At 43.5% G+C, this 25,921-nt stretch overlaps 1 protein-coding gene across 5 annotated transcripts in view; it reads right to left on the minus strand.

Moving 5' to 3' along the window:
• The window catches only part of shroom3 (shroom family member 3), a 57,439-nt gene that overhangs the window by 551 nt on the left and 30,967 nt on the right, over positions 1-25,921 (minus strand). For 2 of the 5 annotated variants that reach the window (XM_053648305.1, XM_053648309.1), the window contains 8 exons: positions 25,143-25,250; positions 14,181-14,315; positions 10,464-13,518; positions 8,719-8,771; positions 6,903-7,670; positions 6,308-6,679; positions 5,422-5,527; positions 4,904-5,185 (listed from right to left, as the gene is read on the minus strand). In XM_053648305.1, the coding sequence (XP_053504280.1) occupies positions 4,904-5,185; positions 5,422-5,527; positions 6,308-6,679; positions 6,903-7,670; positions 8,719-8,771; positions 10,464-13,518; positions 14,181-14,315; positions 25,143-25,250 (4,879 nt within the window). Of the gene's footprint in view, positions 1-4,903; positions 5,186-5,421; positions 5,528-6,307; positions 6,680-6,902; positions 7,671-8,718; positions 8,772-10,463; positions 13,519-14,180; positions 14,316-17,263; positions 18,294-25,142; positions 25,251-25,921 lie in introns of those variants that run through there. The other 3 variants (XM_053648306.1, XM_053648310.1, XM_053648308.1) reach the window with 2 other exon arrangements.

The raw sequence follows: 25,921 nt of genomic DNA on the forward strand, positions 1-25,921 counted from the left end.
GCAAATTGATAACAGGGCTCACTGAATAGTTTGATGAATGTGAAAATGATGTAAATCAATACAGAGTATGGTATGAAGGTATGGCCTTCACAGTCACCCGAGCTCCACCCGATGGGAGATCTGGGTCCTGTGTGTTAGACAGTGCTCTCTACCACCATCATCAAAACACCAAGATCATTTGGAAGAACGGTGTTGAATACGAGTGTGAGGTGAAGATCATTTGGAAGGACGGTGTTGAATACGAGTGTTAAACTATTACTGAATCATGAGTACAGTACAGTGAAATCATTTTCTTCATATATTCCATGTTGTTAGAAAGTGGAGTCAGAGTGCAGGGTGATACGCCGCTGCTGGAGGAGCACTTGAGGGTTAAGAGCCTTGCTCAGGGGCTCGACAGCGTCAGCTTTAAACTCCAGACCTTCCGATCCTATAACCTTAACTAATGAGCCTCCACTGCCCCTAAAATTGACCATGCTTCCACCCCGTTTCAAATCAGAAGCCTTTTGCATCGTAGGCAAACTTGATAACCACCACATTTACCTTCACATTTACAGCATTTGGCAGACGCCCTTATCCAGAGCAACTCACAGAAGTGCTTTGTCATCTCCGTCAAAAACTCATCTCATGCTAGTACATGGAGGAGATAGTACAACGGTCTGCTTATTATTATTAGTGTTCCATTTTTCAAGTCTTTACTGAAGAGGTAGGTCGTTAGTAGACTCGGCGACTCGCGCAGCCGGGGGAGGCGGATCCCACCACCTGGGTGTCGGTACACAGAAGAGTCTTCCTGCATGTCTTCCTTGTGGTGCAAGGAATGTGCTACAGAGCAGGGTTCGATAAGTGCCTTCAGGCAGGTATGACTGATCTGTTTTAGGCATTGTAGATGAGCATGGGTGTTTTAAATTTGATGAGGAGCGAAATGAGACAACTCGGGGAGGCCGAAACCAAGTCCTGCAGAGGTTAGATGGCACCTACTGTAGCGGCAGACCTACTAGGAGTCAGTTGCAGTAGTCCAATCAGAATTAACAAGGGACTGAACAAGCACCTGAGTGGCCTCTGTGGACAGAAAAGGCCAGATCCTTCTGAGGTTGTAAAGGAGAAAGCTGCATGATCGAGTCAGGTTCGCAGTGTGATGAGAGATCATTAGTTGGTTGTCCAGAATTACGCCAAGATCGCGTGTTATCACACGGTCTCTAAACAGACAAATGGCCACACCATGGGAACTAGGGGTTACTTCAATTAACACCCAAACCCTGGGCCCCATTTATCAATCTTTTAGCAAAGTTTTTTGTTGGAAAAAAAATTTCCAACAAAACTCCATAAGTTCAAGTGCACAGACAGCTGGGAGTACGAAATAAACGACGGGGTTCAAGACTGAAATGTAGAACTGGAAGTTATTTTGATCCACTTCTATACCAAGAAAAATAGTGAATAATGTATAATAATAATAATAATAATAAGCAAGTGCTAAATCTTCCATCAGCTGAGGCATTTGTTTACGTCTTACAGCTGTATATATAAAATATATATATGTTTTACAGTGGAATATTTAAAGGACAACAATAATAACTGTGGGGGGGGGGGAATTCCTTCAGGAGTAGGGGATTAAAAAACAGTCCTGCACTCAAAGGGACGTTTCAATAAAGCTCAATAAAAAAACCCTTTTTCCCAGCATTGTATTACACAATGTGCACTGGCTATAAAACTGGCCCGACTACCAGAGTATATTTAGCCTGCTTTCTTCTAGCGTTTGCCTCTCGGCTGTTTTTCCCACCACCCCGACTAGTCGACATCTCCCCACAGTAGCAACTATTCTACACAACACCTAATGGCGAAGGTTCCCAGAGGAATCTTGAACTGATGTAACTAACCGGATCTAGCAATGAACGAGTCGGTTCTTAAAAAAGTACAGATCTTATGGCCTTTTCGCTAAATATTTACCAGTGTTCTGTAGATCTAATATTAGTGATTACATAATCACATTTAGTGCAACTTGAACCAATCACAGTACAACCAGTAAAACGTCCCATCATCTGTTTAGAACAATTTATATATTGTTATATTAATGGAAAGACAATTTCAGTTCAGTGGCACGTACTGTACTCTTTATCAGCTTTACATTAGGACAATGACGGCTATTTACGTAAGTGTTATAAAGCACGTTTTATTTGTATAAATGTGAGCGTTTCGTTCCTTACCGAACTCATCTTTAAACAGTGATTATAGCTCACGTAGAGGATATTTATTTAAAAAAATAAAATAAAATGAACTCTCACTCAGGCTAGAGGAAATCTGCTAGATGGGTATGAATTAGGCTTCTGTAATGACTTGTAGTATATTTCCTAATTTAAGCCTTAGATCTTTCTCTTGTCTTGTCTAAACTTTTGCACAGTGTACACAATATCCTGTATATTCGAACTAAATAAATATATACGAGTTTAACTATGGCAGCTTATTCGGACAGACAAGTATTACAGATACTGTACGATTACGGTCGGCTCATTCTGATTTTGGGAAAAATCAAGTGTGCACGTGTCTTTTCTCGTAGCATGTTCTGAGCAGTATCCCAGATTAACAAAATTCCGGTGTAGCACAACATCAGCATCATTCCCATTATAAAATACTACCCCTAATATAGATATTAATACAGATACTATTCTTTACACCGGATCTTACTTCAACCAAGTAGTTCAAATGTAAATCTGGCGCCACCTGGTGTCCACTCCACTGAACATCTCTCGCTTAAATCATGCTTAAAAAAAAAAAAGACTCAAAATGACACTTTTCATGTTACTTCACAATATCTAGCTACATACCTTCAATCGGTGTGATTATAAGGACAAATGTACGCTTGTACCAAAATGAAGCGACAATGTAAATATCATAACATTTTTAGTTTGGGAGCAGCTAACACAACACCCTCTAGGTGTGTTTTCGAGTTCCTGTTGTATGCATCAGTTTATTTAATAAGTAGATATTAATATAAATGGAATTGACAGTATAATGGGATATGTAATAAGCATTAGGCAGTGCTGTTTAATGAAGGTAGGTTTGTTAATGACAGTATCGAGTCAGCATCAGGAAAACATGATGTCATTTGGGTGTGATTTGTGAACTATATTATATTTCGGCCGTATGCAAATCAGACAAAATGTTTTGTAAGTGCATATATATTCTCATTTACTATACGGTGAAACTTTAGGCTGTGTCTTTGGGTGAAACAAAAGTATAATAACGATGTACATAAAAAAAAAAAAAAAAAAAAATTCTAAGGATTTAGATATAATAAAATAAGAAGTAAAACAGGAAGGACGTGTGATTTACGAATTCTTACAGAGTCTCCTAAGGTCCTTTGCTAGTCTCTAAAGCTTGCGGATGAATTTAAATATCTGCCCTCTCTTCTCTCACATCACACGTGGCAATGTCTATTACGAAGTAATGAGTTATGAGTAATGGGTGTGAAGCAGAACACTAACACACCCAGAATGAGATGAGTGTGTGTCTAAACGGGATGAAGCAGTAGCACCCACAACTACACTCCCATCACATCCACACTGAATCGATGAAATATTTATTAGTAAGCTAATGACTGTAAACACACAGGAGTTCGTCCGTCGATTTCAACGAAGACCGAAGTTTCCATTTCTGCCTCCATTATGGAGAACGCAAACTGGGACCCGACTTGCGCGTGAATTGGATTAAAGTGAGGAAGACTTGCGCAGCATCGGCCTCACTCTCACTTCCCGGTGACCGCCGTGATCCAGTGGCAAGACCGAGTCAAGACGACTGAACATGGCCCCCAGGCGCAGTGATTCATACACCCATTCATACACCCATTCATACACTACGGACACTTTTGGAAACGCCAATCCACCTACCGTGCATGTCTTTGCACTGGGGGGAGGAAACTCCCAACCCTGGAAATGTGAGGCGAACGTGCTAACTACTAAGCCACCGTGCGCCCAGACTGTAAAAACAAAAACACACACACACACACACACACACACACACACAACCTTTCCACACAGTCTGCTTACTATATAATTCCTCTGAATAGTATCAAGTGTTCAGCATTTGCTGATTATTAGGGAAACATAAAACAGCCTATGAGTGGCGGTTCTATGAGTGGCGCTTCTGTGAGCGGCGGTTCTGTGAGCGGCGGTTCTGTGAGCGGCGGTTCTGTGAGTGGCGCTTCTGTGAGCGGCAGTTCTGTGAGCGGCGGTTCTGTGAGCGGCGGTTCTGTGGGGGGAAATGCCTTGTTGATAAGATAGGTTCGAGAAGAATGGTGAGACCGGATTGAGCTCACAGGAAGCCTGTGGAACATCAAATAATCTCTCTTTACACTCTTGGTGAGCAGAAAAAAGAATCAAAGACTGTACATCACGCCTGGGCCCCATTTCCCAACAAACACTGATTAGTGTTTATAGTGTAGTGTGTTTCTGAATTTTTAATACTGATGTTTAATACTTTTGAGAGTGGAAAAGACTTAAGTAGTGGAATTCAACTGGAATTTTGATGACCTGATAGCAACTGGAGGAATTCAACTGGAATTTTGATGACCCGATAGAGCAACTGTGCAGAGTCATTATACGTCCGTAATGAGATAACGGTTTGTTCATCTTATGGATGTAGACAAGACCATTTCCTGTTTATCCACCCAGTTTACGTGCTTGGGGTCTAGTCAGAGGATCGGCACTAAATCCCTGTTTATTCACTTTCTTCATTTGGAATTTTTAGAATATAGTGTTGTGTGCTCCTTGAAATGGTGGTTTAATGGAGTCGCTTTACCCAACCGTTTCATTAAGCGCTTAATATTTCACAACACCTAGGACCAAAGTGCAATAAATACAGCTCTATAACGTGGTTACAGGACACAGACTAGCTTCAGGACTGAACGTCTCACCCTCTCGTCCATGCTTCCCTTCTCTGGCTCCCCCTGCAGGGCGTTAAGGGCGTTCTCCACACGTGCCAGACGTCCGCTCAGCGAAAGCAGGAGGTTGACGATTTTTTCTAAGTCGCCAATAAACATACGGTACTTCTCACTCTCGTTGGGTTTGCAGTGCTCCTGCACCAGCGCCTCTATCCTGCAGCCCAGAGCACTGTAGCACAGCTGCTCCTCGACCAGTCTCTCTCTCTCCATCCGCAACGCCTCTAAGCTCACGGTCAGAGCCTGCAGGAGCGCCACCTACAGGAGCAGAGGATACACTGTACTAAACGCAAACTGCAGCATCTACAGGTTTATGATTTGATCATTCGTTTTCTTTGATGGGACTCAAATGAACGGATGCTGGCAGGACTTCTTAGTTCGAGTTCTCTACTGAAAAAAAAAAAACCCCAAACATTTTGAGACAGGACTATTCCTTTAAAAACAATGTTACTGTAGTTGTGTCCAGAAATATTATGATTGGACGGGGATCAAACCTTCTTCTCATTCAAATTGGATTCTTCTTCGTCCAGATCAGTCTCCATCTGTCCATGAACAGCTTTCACATGAGCCTCAGGAGCAACACACACCGCATTTTGAGCACTGTGTGAGGTAACACACACACACACACACACACACACACACACATACGCAAAGTGAGATAGTGCCAGAAAATCTGATTACAAATGAACCAGATTCCACTCAGCAAACAGGGCAGAAGTAACTGACACACTCGTGCACACACAATGGCATTAATGACGCATATTTCCAGACAGACCAGCTAGTGCGTCACGTCTGTCCTAATCAACGCACAGGCAAACACCCACTGCAGGTTTTATACGTATATAATGAATACGATACGTCCTAGCTCGTAAATATACACCGTCATTCAGGAGTACCTACTTCCTGATATCCGGTGAAATAAAATAGAGACGTCAGACCTTTATATGAAAACGTTTCAACCATGCGACAAAACTCTGCAGATCATATTTTTAACAACAACAACAACAGCATTTTAATTCAAACTTATGTAAGGGATTATTGTAACAGATTAGAAAGACGAGCATTTAGCCATGGATCCTCAGCAGAAAGATTTCATCTCTACCAAGCTGAATATGTTCCAGCCCTTCACCGCTAGGTGTTAGTGTTGTCGTGTTACTCCGTGTAGAATTCTTTAAATACCAGAAAACCTTCAAATTAAACACGACTTGACACGGTAGTCAAATTTTGGTATGCCATCTGATTAATTAATTAATTAATTAATTAATTAATCCCCCCATCCCACCAGACATCCAATAATAATAATAATAATAATAATAATAATAATAATAATAATAATAATAATTTCCCATAATACCCTTAAAAAAACTTGTTTCTCCATACCTGTCACCTGCATGACTGCTGCTATTCTTCGCTTGGTGCCATAGAGCAGATGAGCAGGAGGGAAAGATGTCCTCCATCAAGTCCAACATAGTGGTGCTTGCCCAGATGTCCAGAAGAGGAGCAAGTGCCTCGTCTCGGCACGCCAGCTCCCGAGCCAGAGTCTCCACCCGCACTTCTGCCTCCGTGCGCTCCCTCCTGGCCAGCAATGGAAACTCAGGGCTTTCTGCAAGCTCTTCTGCCTCAGCTTCAGAGGTCACAGCAGCGACACTGGTGATATCACGCTCGGAGGTTCCTGACAGGGACGAGAGGTTACGCAGCTGACGAACGTCTCTCTCTTGGTGGGCATTTGTGACAGACGGATGCTCAAAGACGCTGTAATGCAAGCGTGCAAGGTCATTAGTTCATCTTTATCATTTGATGTATTACAAATAATAGATTCATTCATTCATCTTCAATAACCGCTTCATCCTGGTCACGGTCATGGCTATTTTCATCACTACAACTTAAGGCATGTTGCCGTGATGCGGATGGAGCAATACCACGGGGGGTATTAAATGCAATGCCAAATTCTTTTAAATAATGTGTGTGTGTGTACCTGTTTAGATTTTGTGATTCTTGAGGCACTATGACGTCAAGTGCATCTTCCTTTACTTGAGGCTGGGTCAGCGGGTAGGGAAACGGAGGTTCCTCTGAGAAGTTTCCTCCTCTTCTTGACAGTGGGTGTAGTGGTGGAGAGGTTGGAGACAAAAACACCTCATCATCCCCCTGTGAAACAGTTGCAGATGAGGCAAAGCCGGTACTGGACTCTGAGATCCGTAGAGAGGTGAGGGACCTAATGGGAGAGGTGGATCGTTTGGGAGAAGTGGGCGATTCAGAATGGCATGGGTTGAAAGAGAAAGGCGTGAGTGACTCTGCATCTTCTTGGTGTGGAAGTGAAAGGTCATGGGCTGTCTTCCCAGAGTCGTTCGGAGCGTCTTCGGAACGGTTCGCATCGGCAGAATTTTGATTGTCCGTTCCTGACAATGAACTCGTTCGATTTTCAGGGACAGTGCCTGGGAAAGTGATGGAATCTAGGTTGGGTTGGCACTGTGCCTTGTTGGTACTCTGCCACTCTGAAGAGGAGAAAGGACAGGGCAGTCCGACAGAAGCTGCCAGGCCTGAGGCGCTGTGGGATCGGGGTCGGTCGGAGTGGCGCTGTCGTTCCCTCCTTATCACGGGCGGGTTCAGCTGATTCAGACCTGGGTTCAGCTGATTCAGACCTGGGTTCAGCTGATTCAGACCTGGGTTCAGCAGACAGCTCTGCTCCAGACCAACTTCACTTGATGACTTTTGTGTGACCTCAGGTCCCACATTCCCTGATAGCCTGTTCCACATACAGAAAGAAAAAACAGGGTTCGCAATACGACAAAAACACCATATTTGCAGACATCTTTACAATATACAATGTGTATCTGATATCTAAGTTTGGTGAACAAAGCACCGATCATTCAATACATACGCTACAAAAAAAAGGTCTAAGACATTCTTAAGCAATATTTACAAATTATATGAAGAGAAAATGTGTGGTTTTGTCCAATTTTCTCCCAGTTTGGTCATTTGCCAGCTCCCACTCACTAGCCAGCATTCCCATACCAACCAGGGAGGGTGAAGGCTAACACGTGCTGCCTCCAAAACACGTGAAACAAGCCAGCACATCTTTTTGTCCCACAATTCATCCTACATCACACATTCAGAGGACAGTGCTACCTCCTCTGCAGACATATAAGCTCAGAGATTGGATAGTTTTGCTCTGATTGACAGAGAAGAAAGTAACGCCATCCCTCCCACCCAGACAGCACTGCCAATTTACTCTCTTGGACTTTCAGCCAAAGGTGGAATCAAATATCAGGATTCAAACTCCCGGCGATACCGCTTTTCTGTTTCGCCAACATCGAGTTTATAACGATGCCATATTGATATCATTTCGCACGCTATCCCAGCATGTTTATGTTAAAACATGTTTACAGTTTCCAATCGTACTGTTAAATATTCCATATAAAAGCAACTCTATAGGATCAGCTCCAAAATGGCAACAGCGACACTAACCAACTGAACCAGGGTTTCTGTGTTCTATGGTCCTTTCAACCTTATTCTCTAGGTCCCTTTTAATTTGGAGTTCTCTGTGTTTCACCCTCACTTGTCTGTGTTTATTTCGTTGCTGAGAAAAGGTATAGGGAACAACACAGATAACAATAGCTTAGTGTTTATGAGTTCTGTGTTTTGGGTGCAGCACTTCTCATGTGATATTGTAGGTGGAAGGGCAGTGACTTGGGCCAGTTGGCTCATTTACAAGACAAAAGCGAAACGGAACCAGACAAAGGACTGTTCATGTTTATATGAACAAACACACGCACGCACGCCCACATACACACCTGTTTTCTTTAGAAACACTCCCGAACAATCTGAGGTCTCCAGCCAAGACATCCTAGGAGTTAAAAGAACAAGGAAAAATAATTGGGGAGGTGAACAGCAACAGGGAAATGAATCAGACCAAAGGAAGTTAACCATTATACTGTAATTACAAAGGCAGAAGTCTTCTGGGTCTAAAGGGGCAGTTAAGTGAGGCATTATGTGATTACTAATCAACCCACTATGGTTAATGAGAAATATTAGAAACTTCCACATGCTTACCCGGTACAAGGAAATTTAGTTTTGCTGTGCAAAAGTCTTAGCCACCATATTTTTTTTTTTTAGTACAAACTTTGTTATAGATTTTTTATTTGATGACTTCTACATTAACGAGTCAATACAAAAAAACGTTAGTTTTCCAGCACTAAATTAAATGTCACAGAAAAATGTTTGTATGTCAGTACAGAAAGCAGGGTATTAAGTGGTAAGAGACACTTCTCATATAAAATACGAGTGGATTCTCATGTGGTGGATTTCGCTGCAATAATAAGAAGCGAGTGTGACGGTCAAAGGCTCCAGAAGAACCGTGTCTGGTTCTGCAAGATGCTCAATAACACTTATAGCTCAGGTCCTTATAAACCTGCACTCATTCTACCTCAGACTACAAATATCGCCTTTGTTTCATTTATTACTGTTTACTGCTCTTTATAGTATTTTTGTTAAACGGAGAAACATTTAATTTCATTATTTTTTTGAAGGCATCTTTGCTCTACAGCATTTCTTTCTTCAAGACGTTTGCACAGCAATGTAATTAGTGTTTTCTGTCGTGGTCTTGTTTGATCTGCTAATGTAGAACCATTTCATCTTTCATATATGTAAAGTTAAAACAATTGCACAGTGTAGTGTACATCATACAGATTTGATGGGGAAATACGGGTTGGAATTTTAGCAACAACTCATTTAAGACTGGAAAGTCATTTATACTGGCATAGTGATGTCATAACTCTTGACCTCAAGATTCATGCTCTGTCTTCATTGGTTGTTGACTGAATCTGTCAACGATCTGTCAATGATTCTACAAGATGTGCATTAAAATGGGTTGCGCATGTCTATAATAACTGAAACACTTTGGAGTCTTTGTGTTCGGAGCTTGTGTTGATTCACCATCTCTTGCAGACCCTGTCATAGCTAACGGTCATGTGAAAAATGTTTATGCGCAGGGTAATTGCTCTCAGAGATAAGCGGAGCTCCTTAACCATGTCAAATGTTTTATGCCTGAAACTGTGGCAGTTTGTTCATTATCTCCCACGACTACTCCCTTTAGTCACAGAGGAACTGTGTTTATCATTTTAGCACATCTGTCAGAGCCATGCCTGCCGCCAGGCTCAGTGGCACCAAACAGGAAGTGAAGAGATTTGAATATTTCCTGGAGTGGGCACCAAGTTGATTCTTCATCATCCTTAACTGAGAAAAAAGAGGGACGACCCCTTTCACCTCCTCACGACATAGAAATATGGGTTTGATCATGTCCTCTTAGGGCGAAGCGAAATGTTTCCTATCTAAGTTTTATTTACCGATATTATTATTTTAAAGAACTTTTTCTTTACTTTACTTTCTTTACTTTTCTTGTCACAAAAGTCCTCCTCAAACACACATTTCAAATGCTAAAGTATGGGATATAATGATGAATGGTATAAATGATCTGATACCCAAATATGAAAGTTTTATACAGTGCTAATGTCATAAGATCTTAAAGCAAGTTCATTACCATGTTGTAGTTCTCCACAGCTGGAGAGGATTTTGATCTGAAGTGCTGAGAAACAGGATGACCTTGATTGCGATCCAAGAGGTCCTCTGCTGAAGCTGATTTCCCTGAGCTTTTGGCTGGAACAGGTCTTCCAAAAACTTCATCCAAGCTTTGGCTAGCAGGGGCATTGGGGAGGGGAGCCAAGGTTGGACCTGGAACATGGCCTGGAATGGTTCTCCTTGCTTGCCTTTCTGGTTTCTGTGGTTCTGCACTCTGTGGTCTAAAGGCAGACTGATAGATTTCAGATTGAGTCTGAGTTTGGGTGTTCCTGTTAGTGTGCACGGGATATTGTGTATTGGCTGTAAGAGTGAAGGGTTGGCAGTTATCCTCAGAGATACCCTCTCGTCCTGGCTCCTGAAGACAGCCCATGCTGGTGGTGGAGGTTCGGCTTTGTGAGTCTATGGACGAACAGGAAGTTGATTGCATGTAGGCACTATGAGGACGATGAGGACGCCCATCCATCCGTCGACCAGTCTTGCGCTCCACATAATCAGCCAAAGCATCTTGCTGCATCTGCTTTAACTCAGGTCTTGAGGTGGCTAATTTGGTACCTGCAGTACGAGTAGCTACAAGTTCAAACATCCTTCGTCGATCTGCAACACTTGTCTCAGGAAGCTGGAATTGAAGTGGTGCCTTCTTTTGACATAAGCCAGACTCTTGATCAGAAACTCCAACCTCATGAATGTTCTCTGGCTCAGAGTATGACATTTTCTTTTGTTCCATGGTCAGTCGCTTTCGTCCACATATTCGCATAACTGGAGGCCCTACAGGAGGGATTCTTGGAAGCTCAGGAGCACTGGTCTTGTCTGGTAGCTCAACAGGAATAACATGGCGTTCTTTAGGAGTGTGTGGAGAGGAGGTGAGTTTGGGGCTTATATTGGGTCCCTTCCTATCGAGGGACATGTGCTTCACAGGCACAGGAGGAGGGTTTATGCTCAAGTCTCGTCTTCGGAATGAAGTGGATCTCAGCACCTTGGACTGAGCATCCTTGATGCTATCTCTGTATGCTCGAGTAAAGGTGGTGTCAGGAACGGTGCCTAAGGTATCCTGATGGTCTTCTTTCCATTGGATGTCTTTGCTCTTTTCCTCAAGATGAAAAGTGCTCTTGCTCCTATAAAAGTCTTTGCCATTTTCCTCATTGAGTTGGAAAGAACTCTTGCTTCGGTGTAGGTCATGTGGCTTCCTATGCTCAGCTTGATCAGTGCTCACGTACCTTGGCTGCAGGTCCTGTGATGATTCTGCATTTCCCTCATGGCCGGTACTCCAACTTCTCCCTTGCGGGACATACCCTTTTTGCAGATCTTTCAGCCCAGACAGAGACCTCTTGGCAATGTGGGTAGCCTGACTTGGACCAACAGAGGAGCTATAATTGCAGAGGCTGTGACTGTGACTACGTGGTTTGGTCTGCTGCCTCTCAAAGTGACTGACTTTCTCCATTACTGACATGCTACGTTCACTTTGGATGCTGCAATGGCTAGTAGTGCTCTGTGGGCTAGCACATCTCTGGACCTCTGCAAGTGCATTCTCAAGTCGGGTTAGTGGATGATCCAGATCTTGGTCCCTCTGTTGATAGGTGCCGGATTCATTGTGGAACCTACCTGAAGTGTTGATTCTTTGATCACTTCCTTGAGGTTGGGCATGTTCTTCTAAAAGTTCACATGATGAGTAAAATGGTTGTGGATGGACATTCTGTTCTTGGCATCTGCTTAGCTCTTCCTCTCTATGTTGTCTGTAAGATTCCATAATATCCATGCCATGTGAGTATCTGGGTTTCTCTCGCCTTGGCTGAACAGGGGTGTAAGGGTCCTTTCTTTCAAGGCCTAGGGGCAACCCTGGGGACTTGGACCCCTGTGTTTGGAAATGAGACCTGTAAAAGACACATTTGGTCTGAGGGTCATCTTTCACCTGGTTTGGTTGTTTAGGTTGTGGGGAAACAAGAGATTGGACAGAACAGGAGTAGGAAGCATTGCTTTGGTATCCGTTTTCTGCTGCCATTATAACACCAGAATCTACTCCACAGGGTTCTTTTTGAGGGATGGGTTTACTCTCCTTGGCAAGTGCTGGGTACACACTACTAGAGCTGGGGTTTGTTGTTGGTATCTGTGCAAAATGGGGCTCTGGCAGTGGAACAGGGTAGATGCCAGTAGGCAACATGGCTGATCCAGGCTGTGATAAAGGTGGAAGGCTTTGTTTGGGTTTAATCGTTGGGCTACTCTCAGGACTCTTTTCAATTACAGTGTGAAGTTGTCCCTCTATTCCAAAGGATGATTTTCCTGATGCCACAGAGCCACTGGAGTGATGCCAAGAACCCTTGTGAAGAGCCCGTAAAGACCGAGCCTGCTCAAGACTGGACCATGAGCTGGGCCGCTCATGGCTCCGGGTGGCTGCATAGCTGTCACTGCGTAAGGGAGGTGAAGGTGCCCCCTTCAGGTTTTCATAAGAGCTGTCATTGTGTGTTTGGCCCCATACTGGTCCTGCACTGTGACGATGAGACGTGACTGTACCACAACCACTACTTACACTGCTGCTGCTACTGCCACTGGTACTGTTAGAACGGTGACAACCCCTGCCCTGTACGCTTCCACATCTAGATGGATGTGCTTTGCTTTCATTAGTTTTTAGGACTGCTGTAGAAAGGACCTCATGCTCTGCAGACATGCCCTTTTGAGAGTCATAGACGGTGTGGACATAGTGAATATCTGCCTGATGCATGCCCTCTGCAGTTCTATGTTGAGGAACACTGTCCATGGAGTATGACCGTTCCTTGCTGAACGTTGGCCCAGCTGCAAGGTATTCTGGGATACTTGAGCTGGTAGAGAAGGAACTGTATGCAGAATCACGTTTGCTGTGCAGATGGTCAATGCTATTGGAGGATTTGGAGACCGACAGTTGATTGCAGGAACTGTAAGCAGGGTGTGAATGATCTAGACTCTCCATGCTTCCCCTTGAACTGTACTGGTCTGGACTTTTCCTCAGAAATCCTGCATCATAACCTGACAGGTCTGTGGTGGAGGCACTGTGATTAAAAAAGTAAACAGTAGAGCTACATTTTGTATGCATATAAGTTAACAAGGAAAATGTAGAACATACAATACAGAAGAGTACATAATGGTGCTCTACAAGTTCAGATTTAGCCTGTAGGGTTAGTAGGAATGATTGAATTCTGTTTATAATGTATATATCTATGTCAAGATGTTTCACTGAAAATGTTAAGATTCCATACACAGCCAAATAACGTCGATTTGAAGGTCATGCAGGACAGAATTTTATGGGGTTTTTTTCATGAGGTGACAGGCCAGTAAAAGTTGAGCAGTGTGCAGTAGCCCTGGTTATTGAGATATTATTGGAATCACATAGCAATCTTCTTGGAAAAATGGACAGTGCTAGTACTATCCTTCGTGTGCATTATGGGTCCTGGTTAAAATTAATGATTGCTTTGAACTTGGATCGGCATCAAAGAGAGTAATTCGTTTCCTGATTAGAGATAATAAAACGGCATATCTTTAAACAAGGTGGTATTATTTTCACCCTTTGTGTGTAACAGGATATTCCTTTGAGGAGTGGACAGATGTTCGCTTGTTGAAATGTATACAAACAATAACAGAGTCGTTCTAATTAACGTTTGAGTACATTTACTTTTCTCTCGAGATATTGTTTTCACATCTGTTTGTCTCTGACCTGCCATGGTAGCTTTGGTGCCAGGGAGCCCCCATGGCACCCTGGGATATCTGCATCATGCTGTCAGAGTCCAGAGGGCCCTCACCCAGCTTAGTGGAGTGCCAGGAATGGGGACGGGACCCAGGCTCACTGCCCCTGCGAAAAGGGAGAGAGATGAATACATCTGCCAAAGCTCAAAGCAGATGGGGACAAGCCAACACCGATCACTGACACGCGTGCCTATATTGTCCCACTCTCACACAGACAGAGTACCATTCAAAATTTTGCACACACCATTTTGAAATCATATTTTCATAAGCTAAAGAAGACGTATTCAAACTTTTCCCCCCTATGAGCACCGCTTTCCAGTTTTTTTAAGAACCCCTACCCCGCCCCCCTTGCCACATTATTGCCTATTATTACCCATAAAATAAAACTACAGTTTTATAATACAGAAAAAGTGGGAGGAAAACACAGTGAACAGTAAGAAACATAAAAGTACATGCCTCTCGTCTAACGTCCCTCGTTGCAAGAATGCAAAGCAAACAAACAGCGTTTTTAATCGCCGTCCGATTATCATTACTATTCAAATATTCTGTCAAGTGTTCGATTTATCAGTTCGTTGTAAGCATATTTAATCTTGTTTTTCCCTAGTCAAAATCCCTAATCCTTAAAAAAATTGACAAGTTAAATGATGTTTAGTATATTAATAATAGTTAAGTTGGACATACATTGTTAGCTTTTATTTACATAATGAAATTTCTTTTAAAAACCAGAGAGCGAGTCCTTTCTTTCCTGTTCTAGGGACTGGGGGCACTAGGGGCTTGGACCCCTGTGATTGGAAATGAGACCTGTAGAAGCCACATTTACTCTGAGGGTCATCTTTCACCTTGGTTTTGCAATTCCTCACACTCCACAGTTTGATCTAAAGGCTTATGACTGAAAATGGCTTCTAAGACAAATATGGAGAACAAGACAAAGGACTTCCATTTAAACACTCGAACTGACCAATGACGCCACGGAATTATTTTTAAGCCCACGGGGAGTGTATCCAAATGCCATTCTGCTAAGTGCAAGAGGAATGTGGAATTGGTTCTGTATCAGACCTAGATAATAAAAAATTTAACCAAGTACACAATTCCCCACTGGAGCATCTTCAAGGATGCTAATAATTGCTCTATCTTTGACTGTGAACATCTACCACTACAGACATCCTGGACTGAGAATTTGGACTGGAGGAATGTAATGAATCCCTCACATTTAATAGTTTCATGACAGAATCAGTTGGCAAGTGGTTCCAATAAGACCAATGTGTTTTGTTTCGGTTGAAAACCGGTCTATATTTAACCAAATATGGAGCAGACGTCCAGTTTGATATTTATTACAACAGGGAAGCAGCCAATTCCCACACGCAAAAAATGTTGGTAAGGCATTGCTTTAAAAAAAAAAAAAAAAAAAAAAAAAGAGTTTTTCAATGATTAACTCTTTCATACTTCAGTGAGAAGGAGAGTAATAGTTTCCACATTTATCCGTGGTTGCGGACCGATTCATGTATTTCCTAAAACATTTGGAGGATGATGCCACGAGCATCACATATACACGAAAACCTCGTCTTCAACCAGCCCAAAAGGACCCATGTCACACCCCTCTTCATCTCCCTCCAGTGGCTTCCTGTAGCCACCCGTATCAAATTCAAGACCTTGATGCTCACGTACAAGACCTTGTCTGGAACTGGAACAGTACCCCCTACCTCAACACTCTCCTGAAGGCTTAGGTTCCCTCACGCAATCTGTGCGATCGGTTAACGACCGACGCCTCGTAGTGTCTACTCAGAGTGGCTCAAGGTCCCTTTCCAGAACCTTCACATTCTAAACAATGACACTGTAGAAACCTGACTATAAAAAATTTAAGAAAGTAAATAAACAGGGACTTAGTTCTGATCTCCTGACTAGACTCAGGGCACTTAAAATCGGGTGGATAAACAGGAAATGCTCTTGTCTACATACATAGGAAGAACTAAGCAGTTATCTCATCATGGACAAATAATGGCTCTGCATTTCCATTTCTGACATATTTGCTCCATCAAGTTATCAAAATTCCATTTGTGGTTTTGAGAAAAAGAGTTGAACAAAAGGTTGTAATTTTAAAAATATATATAATTCCAGCAGTGATTTAAAAACATATAATAACTGTATAATAAATTTTCTTTCACACACACACACCCACCCACCCACACACACATATATATATATATATACACATATTATATGTGATATAGATATATGATATATCTCATATATATATAGCCATTAAGTAAGCAATAAAGCATGTTTAACAGCACATTTTTGCCAATAATGACAGTTTGTTTATTACCTAAAGAACAACACATCATGATTTTCAGCAGTATATAGTTGCTTAATTCTGTGGAATGCACAGAAGAAAGGTTTGCTCCTGTTATCACTTATATTATGTCACGTTTTGCGAGGTGAAGGCGGACGCAAACGCAGATTCTTTTATTAAGTAAAGTGCCAACAAAACAACAACAAAAAAAGACTTAAAAACAAAGACATAAACATGAACTGTTGTTACAAAACAAAGCGCATACAGACTGTAGACGAACCTGTGGCACGCGCACAACAACAACAACAACAACAACAACAACAACACACGACCATTACAACAAAAGCTTGACAACCAGACACTGAAAAACTCCTAAAAACAACCAGACACAGGTGAGAGTGGTTGAGACATGTGACGTGCTGGGGCTGATGGGTAATGTAGTTCTGTGCCTCTTTGGCACAACCATGACATATTACTAAAGCTATAAACAGTCGTTCCTTCACTATCCTCTCATTTTCATCTCTCTTTTTCTTTTATTTTTTTACCCTATTGAATAAAAAAAAACACCCAGAATGTTACAGAGAAAACTGATAGTGCCGAGTTCTCCGTCCTGAAGACTTTCCCGTAGTGCAAAACTGACTGACGGTTACAAAGCACTAACTCTAGCGACGCTTATCCTGTTCAGGGTCAAATCCGGTTATCCAGAGCATTGAGGGATGCTAACCCAGTCACACACACACACACAGTATTCTAGCGACTGTTACCTGGACGTGAACCTGAGAACCTTGGAGATGAGACCGTTGACACCGGTTTCTGGCGGCAGCTTGCACAACGCTCCATCGGACCTGCCGAGCTCAGACCTCTTCTGCTTTCTACGCAGTTTCCTGCGGTAAAACGAACCGAGCAGCTCCATTCGCTCCTTCCCTGCTGAACTCTCGTGCTCAAATGCTGGAGAACAAGCAGTCCCCAGTGTTGACCAACGTGAAGATGCGTACCGTCATTCAAACATGCAATTAAACACCATTACGATGTAATTAGGCATCATTACAAAGCAGTAAACATCCGGACTCTGTGGAACTAACCCTGAGAATGGGCAGCGAGGATGAGAGAGAGAGAGAGAGAGAGAGAGAGATTGAGCAAAAGGTAAATAAATAAATGAATAGGGGACTAGAGAGAAAAATATAACAAATCAAAAATGTATAAAAATAAAATAAAGGTTAGGGAAAAAAATGCTGCACTTTATATCTCGTTTTCTAGATTTAAATCTCGGAAGTCAACGCTAACGCTAACGCTAACACATGATACACAGCCGAACAAAGGGAACACTGTGTTTTCATCTCTCTGTCTTTTCTCCCTGTCCTTTCTCCATCCTCTATCTGTCTTTCAGCATGTGAGCCCAGTGTGAATTCATGGGACACATCACGCCCTGAAGGTGGCACAGGTGCTGAAAGGGGCAGGAAGGCCAGTCTTAGGGGGTTCCTGTTATACATCTCAGCTTCATTAACTGACAAGTGACAGAGGATCGAGGCACCTGTCACCATGGTGCCTTAAAATGGTAGAAGGCTGGAGGAATGAGAACGCAAGCTGTCTGGAGTGGGAAGGGAGTGTTTCACAGAGCCATCGCACAATCTCGTCACCTCTCTTTCAGCTTTGACACAATGACTACAGATTTCTGCGCTGCTCAATGCTACGTTTCCTGGGAGAATCTGAGATTTCACTCTTGACCACACAGACCCTGCCGACGTAAGCCGAGTCCCAGGAATGCAGAAGATCCGACAAACACACACGCACACACACGCACTCATATGTTCAAAAATGCACCACTCAAAAACACCTACTCTTTTTTTCACCCCGTCAAAGTGTCTGTTTTGGCTTCTGTCTAAGGATTTCTCTCCTACCACCTCCTTCCTTATCCCCCCCCCCCCGACCTCTGTGGTCAAGCTATAACAGGGTGTGTCCGCGCGCCGAAACTTTATCTGAGCTTGGGGAGCTCCTAAATCTGTTTTATCTGAGGAAACCGAAACTTGAGAGAAGATTAGACAGAGGGAGGGAGAAAGAGAGGAGAGCGGATGGGGTGAGGACTGAGAGAGCGCTCAGATATTGTCTGCCTGTTGACTGAGGGATTTCCACTGCACTGTTGTGGTCTTACAACTCCCGTCTTCACACGCTTCCTCGGTCAACCGTTCCTGACCTACGAATCTTTCGTGCAATTTTGCAATACAATTGCACTTATGGAACGTTTCAACTTTTATTTACCAATGTGATAGGAAGTTTGTTTTTTTGTTAGGGGCTCATGCACGCGTCTAGCCCAGAGGTCGGGAACCTTCTCAACCGGCAGAGCCATAAAAGCCAGAAAAAGGAGTAATGTCATAAAGGCCATTTGACATTTTGCGTATTCTTAGCCTAACAGCCTGCACTTCACCTAATAGGCCTGTAGGTGGCACTTGGACTTCATTTAACCAACTATGATAGCTTCATCAAATGGTAAATCAATACAAGATGCAGTACGCAAGTGAGAGTAAATAGAACACTACTTAAAATTAACTTCCAAATATGCAAAAAAAAAAAAAAAAAAAAATTCTTTTAGCCATTTCACCTTTGTTAAAAAACTGAAAACAGACTGACTACGTAGTTTTCAACCGATTTACGAATTAGACCGGGAGATTACCGCTCCGCTCCACGTTGTCCATTGAAATTCGAGCTTGTTGAGCCACATCACGATTGGTTGGTGTATATATGATCCACGAGCGTCGATTATGAATTCTGTGATATTTTTCATTGAATTAACACACTAGCTTCCGTGATTGTTTTCCTGCGGTTGTTCCATAGGCAATCACTGAAAGAGCCATAGGTTCTCGACCCCTGGTCTATCCTACCCTAACCTATCACACATACAATTTACTGTTAATGTATAGCTTAAGGCAACACAATGTAGCCCAGGTATACACTGGATGATGTTGTTCTATTATACAGGCTAAAGGTAATAACATTTACTTATTCAGTGCAAAGTCACTGTGTCATTACAAACAAAGGTTTCTCCACTAAGTATTAAATAAATTAGTTAGCTTGTTCAATACTTTTTTCCCGTGTCACTCCTCTTTATTACATATAACTTCGTTTATAATGTATGTGTGTGTGTGTGTGTGTGTGTGTGTGTGTGTGTGTGAGTACTAAATATTTTTCTGAGAATGGATTGCTGGTGTTGTTGCATTAATTCACTATGAATGGTGCTCTCACCCTTCAATCAAGACTTACCTTTTTAGGTTATAAATGATTTTAGATGTATGTGTGTGTACTTTTTTTTTTTTTTTTAACCACACAGCTTTCCATTGTTTGCATGTTTTGGATAAGTGCAGCTGCCAAATCCCTAAGTGCAAACGCAACACAAGCTAACTAAAACGTCCATAACGTACCATCTCAGAATAGAGCACTGCTATAACTCCAAGATAAAAGATTACAATCTGTTGCACGTTCCCCGAACATGACAAAACAAACTCAAATAAACGTCTGCATTCCAGAGCTTGCTTTCAGACTTGGTTTTTAAATCAAACAACCCTGACAAGCCACAGGGAACATGGCCAACACACATACCGACACCGCCAGACCTGTGAGTCTTCCCTTGTTGGGAAACGTATAGAGATATAACATCAAATACCAGACAAACCACACTATTATGGTCCTGGAGCGGAGGGGGAAGATCAACACTGACCGTCCCTCCCAGACTCCCACCAGGACTTCAGATCGTAATCTCCGTCCCATTACAGAGAGATTCTGTCACTACCATGCTATCACAAGAATGTGATGTCCCCGATGACAGACGACTTCCCGAAACGTAACGGCACCAGGGTGGGGTCAAGATGTCCGGGGAGGAGAGGAAGTAGAATTAACTCAGGATATAAATGTGTAGTTTATCTCATGAGCTGAGTAAAGGCGGTATGCATGGACTTCAGGAATGTATGGAAAACACTGGCGGTGAGCTGTGTGAGCGCTTTGCATCGTTCTCCGTGGTGTGAGTTACTAGGAGGGACCAAACGGGGGCATACTAGGATAGAAAAAATGATGGAGAGAAACAGATCAAATGGAAAGACGAAGAGAGGTAAGAGGGAAAGAAAGAGAGGTGCATGAATGATTCAGAGTGCATGGATACAGTTTCTGAATCCACCACAATGTTCATTCGGGCTGCTCGATTTCATTAAAGCTGTTTTTTGGCCCCTCTTTAAGCTTACAGCAGCAGACGAATCAGAGTCCTGGTAATGGGAGGTTTATAGTAACAGTGTATTACAGTGTATATTGTACATTAAAGTGACATTACCGTGCTGGGATTAGTATGAGATGTTCTGTTGTCACTCCATATACTTTTTACATTCCTCAGGGTCGAGTCAGTTGTAAAGGTTGTAACACATTTTTTTTTTGTAAATCTTATGAGTAATATATTATAAAGCTTCAGGGTGGGTTTTTTTTTTTTTGACACAACAGGTATGTTTTTGTCTATACGACTATTCATAATAAACAAATACCATCTTCATGTACATATTACAGGACATACAACACCATATGGCCAAACGTTTGTGGACACTGGACCATCACGTCCATACGTGGGTGTTCCCCAAAGTGCCGTACAGTTGGATAGGATGTCTTTGTGTGCTGTAGCGCTGCGATTTCCATTCACTGGAACTGAGACACACAAACCTGTTCCAGCACGACAATTCTCCATGCGTGGTTTGCCAAGGTTGGAGTAGAGGAACTCGAGTGGCCCGTGTAGAGCCCTGACCTCAACCCTACTGAACACCTTTTGGATGAAATGGAACAGCGAATGCACCCCGGTTCTCCTCACCAAACATCCAGTGCCTGACCTCACTAATAGCCTTGTGGCTTTTTTTAAATATGTTAGGCGCATTTAATGGTAACGTTGGTACAACTGACCGGACACCTACAACCATTTTGAAATATGACATGCTAGCTATCCAGCTTAGCATCATCAACCATCAATCATGCATCATGATCAAAGCTAACCTATTTTACTTTCGTCTGCATCATTGGAACAAATGGACATTTCATTCCAAATCTTATCCAGACGAGGACAGACCATAAACTAAGTAAACTATTCATTCAGTTATGAGCAAAGAAATGCAGCCGCGTAAGTAGAGGGCAGAGTCGTCTGTCTGCGTATAGCCATAAATAAGCCATAAAAGTTTTAGCGCAGGTCACGCTAATGAAGGAAAGCACGTTTAAAGGCCGGTATGACTTCTCCAAAGGATGAACGCTGGCTTATAAATCGGTTTAATTTGCCACGGTACCTTCTTTTAACAGCACTTCCAGAGCGCCAGCCGAAAAATAATGTTTTTTTAATTGATTCATTTAAATAACAGTTTCTCCGTGTGACATGCTTGGTGTGCTTGATCACCTGGGTACAGTGGAGATCTCTTTTTCTCCTCCATTTTCACGTCACCTCACTTAATTTGCACCTATTTCACTTCTTCTGTGATTTGTCTCTAGATTTGGACTATTTCAGTGTCGGGACACTGCTAAATATGGTTTTAACTGGCATAGAAGTGAGTCAAAATCACTTCCACTTCTGCTGATCCTTTCACCATTTAATAGTCATTTCATGTTTCCAGCCATCTTGGTGCTCGACCTTTTATAGAGTTTTGTGGGCATTGAGGAGAGGTGTCAGGACCGCGCATGGAGGAGCCGTGTCAGGACCGCGCATCGAGGAGAGGTGTCAGGACCGCACATGGAGGAGCCGTGTCAGGACCGCGCATGGAGGAGTCGTGTCAGGACCGCGCATCGAGGAGAGGTGTCAGGACCGCGCATCGAGGAGAGGTGTCAGGACCGCGCATGGAGGAGCCGTGTCAGGACCGCGCATCGAGGAGAGGTGTCAGGACCGCGCATCGAGGAGTCGTGTCAGGACCGCGCATCGAGGAGAGGTGTCAGGACCGCGCATCGAGGAGAGGTGTCAGGACCGCGCATCGAGGAGCCGTGTCAGGACCGCGCATCGAGGAGCCGTGTCAGGACCGCGCATCGAGGAGCCGTGTCAGGACCGCGCATCGAGGAGCCGTGTCAGGACCGCGCATGGAGGAGTCGTGTCAGGACCGCGCATCGAGGAGTCGTGTCAGGACCGCGCATCGAGGAGAGGTGTCAGGACCGCGCATGGAGGAGCCGTGTCAGGACCGCGCATCGAGGAGCCGTGTCAGGACCGCGCATCGAGGAGCCGTGTCAGGACCGCGCATCGAGGAGTCGTGTCAGGACCGCGCATCGAGGAGAGGTGTCAGGACCGCGCATGGAGGAGCCGTGTCAGGACCGCGCATCGAGGAGCCGTGTCAGGACCGCGCATCGAGGAGCCGTGTCAGGACCGCGCATCGAGGAGCCGTGTCAGGACCGCGCATCGAGGAGCCGTGTCAGGACCGCGCATCGAGGAGCCGTGTCAGGACCGCGCATCGAGGAGCCGTGTCAGGACCGCGCATCGAGGAGCCGTGTCAGGACCGCGCATCGAGGAGAGGTGTCAGGACCGCGCATCGAGGAGCCGTGTCAGGACCGCGCATGGAGGAGTCGTGTCAGGACCGCGCATCGAGGAGCCGTGTCAGGACCGCGCATCGAGGAGAGGTGTCAGGACCGCGCATGGAGGAGCCGTGTCAGGACCGCGCATCAAGGAGCCGTGTCAGGACCGCGCATGGAGGAGCCGTGTCAGGACCGGCTTTAGCATCACACTTTAGTCTCGCGCAAACATTTACACGCAACTTTACGAACAGACCGATAAACGAGGCCCGTTGTTCCAAACTACGTCTCCTTTTTATTGTGGCGTCTGTGTCTCAGTCAAGAGACCGCACACTTCTAAACACATCTGACACACACATCTCACACACATGTGGACAAGGGCAATTATTTGTATAGACGTGATATTTGGGTTATATTCACAAAATTCACAAAAGGCTAATGTTTGGAAAACGTTTAGACTTTAAAGTCTAATGTAATGATGCTGCAGAAACAGCAGAACAATTCTAGAACCTTCTCAGCCCATTACCATAGCGATGCCCCTGTCCTGAATTCCACGGGTAGGGGCGCCGTGGAATCCAGCTGCCGAAGAATTTCCACCATGTGACCTTCGGATCGGCACCTTATTAGGACAAAAGATATTTAAGGAGCAGCCACTGCTACAGTATATTTACAGCATGTGTGCACGGTACCAAAAAGGGAGAAGAAAATATGCGAAAAACAAGAATTTGCATCAAGGGATTACGGATTTCCTCCTCCGAGAAGTGCGTCATTTCTCGTTTCCCGTCATTTTAATGGAAGATCCTAGCGCTGACGTTAGGACTGACCTTCGTGTGTGACGAGACTATATGGAAAAATGCTGTGTTACAATGAACTTCCCACCTGTAGCACACACACACACACACTCACTCACTCACACACACACACACACACACACACACACAGATCACATCAGGGTTATTATCGGACTGCATGATATTGTTTTTAAGGTGCCCTGAACTACTCAAAAGCTGGCCACTAGAAGTTCCTTTGAAGAGCAATACCAGTGAAACGCAGTTAAGGCGAGAAATCCGATATTATGTCATTCACACCGGGTTTACACGAGGACACGTCAAATACGCTGAGCATTTCTCAAGACCTTCACGGTTGTAGGAATGTAAAGCAAGCTGTATAAGAATATGATATTAAAATTCATATTTCATGTAATAATGCTCTCATCTAAAAGAACTCGTGGGCGGCGGAGAGGGCACAAAGAGGAGGACGCAACCAGCAGCACTGCATATACTGCAATATCTACACTGTATAGCCAAAAGTATGTGAAAACCTGAAGAAACACTGGACGAGACGCGACCAGGCCTGATTACTGCAAACCCTGTTCAATCACATCTACACTTACATAGAACTTTCTCAACAGTGTGGAGTTGGTTAAAAGTCTTACGGAGTAACACACTGTGCAAAAGTTGAAAGAAATTCCAGAAATGATGAGGAAGAAGGTGATTGAAAGACATCAGTCTGGGAAGGGTTACAAAGCTATTTCAGAGGCTCTGGGACTCTAAAGAACCACAGCGAGAGCCGTTATCTCCAAATGGAAAAACCCGGCACAGTAGTGAACCTTCCCAGAAGTGACGACCTTCCAAAATTCCTCCAAGAGCACAGCGACGACTCATCCAGGAAGTCACAAAAGAGCCAAGGACAACATCAAAGGACCTACAGGTCACTCTTACATCAATAAAGGTCACGGTTCATGACAGTGTGTAAATTCTATTTAAAAACCCATTGACACAGGTATGGAATTATATCCTCATGTATAGCAGACAGTGTTTTTCATTTTATAAAAAGAATAAAAATGCTGACAGCAGTGGCACGCTGGGATTATTAATGGTGCTGTCCTTGCCGGCCATTCTTTGTAGAATTTAAAAAGAGAAATGTTTTTTTTAATTATTATTATTATTTCATCCGATGACACGGGGTAGGGATGGTAATACTTACAAGACCCTATTAAATGTAACAAAACTGGATTTCTTTCATTTTAAAATAAGGTATAACAAGTATACTTGGGTTACAGTACGTTAGTTTTAATGCTACTAAGCCACTAAGGAGAGTTCTTAGTAGTGGACTCGGACCTTAACGTGAATAAACACACACACAGACCTGTGTTTGATGCGTATCTGAACTCCTCCGCTGCATCGGTCTGTACGGGCTCGATGGCAAGGTGACGCCGTAAGGGACTCACTACAGCATAAATCTGCACACTGCTCTCTACACACACACACACACACACACACACACACACACACACACACTGTATAATACATGAAACATATGACCAGAACATATACCTTTCACACAGCACTTTAAACTCAAGAAATCCACACATATAAAGCGGGTTCCTCGCCTTACCGCGCCTTGGAGAACTGCTTTTTCTTAACGTGTTCAGTACTTTTTTCCCGTGTCACTCCACTTTATTACACACAACTTTATTCATGGACTTTAATGTAGGGAATTCTTTATACTTCAGGATTCCTTGAGTTAATACCGAAGTCTGGTGAAAATTTCATGTGAATAACCTCATTGGAAATATATTTACTGAAAAAAATATTGACACATTCAATACCTATTTCCCCCGCTGTGTGTGTGTGTATAATTCAACAGAAATATCAATAGATGTGAGCACATTATATTCCAGATTTAGTCCCCTTTTCTGTTATAATAACCTCCATTCTTTTGAGAAGGCTTTCCACTAGATTTTGGAACATGACTGTGGGGTTTTATCCATTCAACCACAAAAGCATTAGTCAGGCACTGATGTCAGGCAAGGAGGTCTGGGCTGCAGTCGGCATTCCGGTCCATCCCAAAGGTGTTCAGTCAGGTAGAAGCGCAGGCCAATCGATTTCTTCCACACCAACCTTTGCAAACCATGTCTTCATGGA

Source organism: Ictalurus furcatus, chromosome 18 (assembly GCF_023375685.1).
Source record: "Ictalurus furcatus strain D&B chromosome 18, Billie_1.0, whole genome shotgun sequence".
In the NCBI taxonomy this organism is placed as follows: domain Eukaryota; kingdom Metazoa; phylum Chordata; class Actinopteri; order Siluriformes; family Ictaluridae; genus Ictalurus; species Ictalurus furcatus.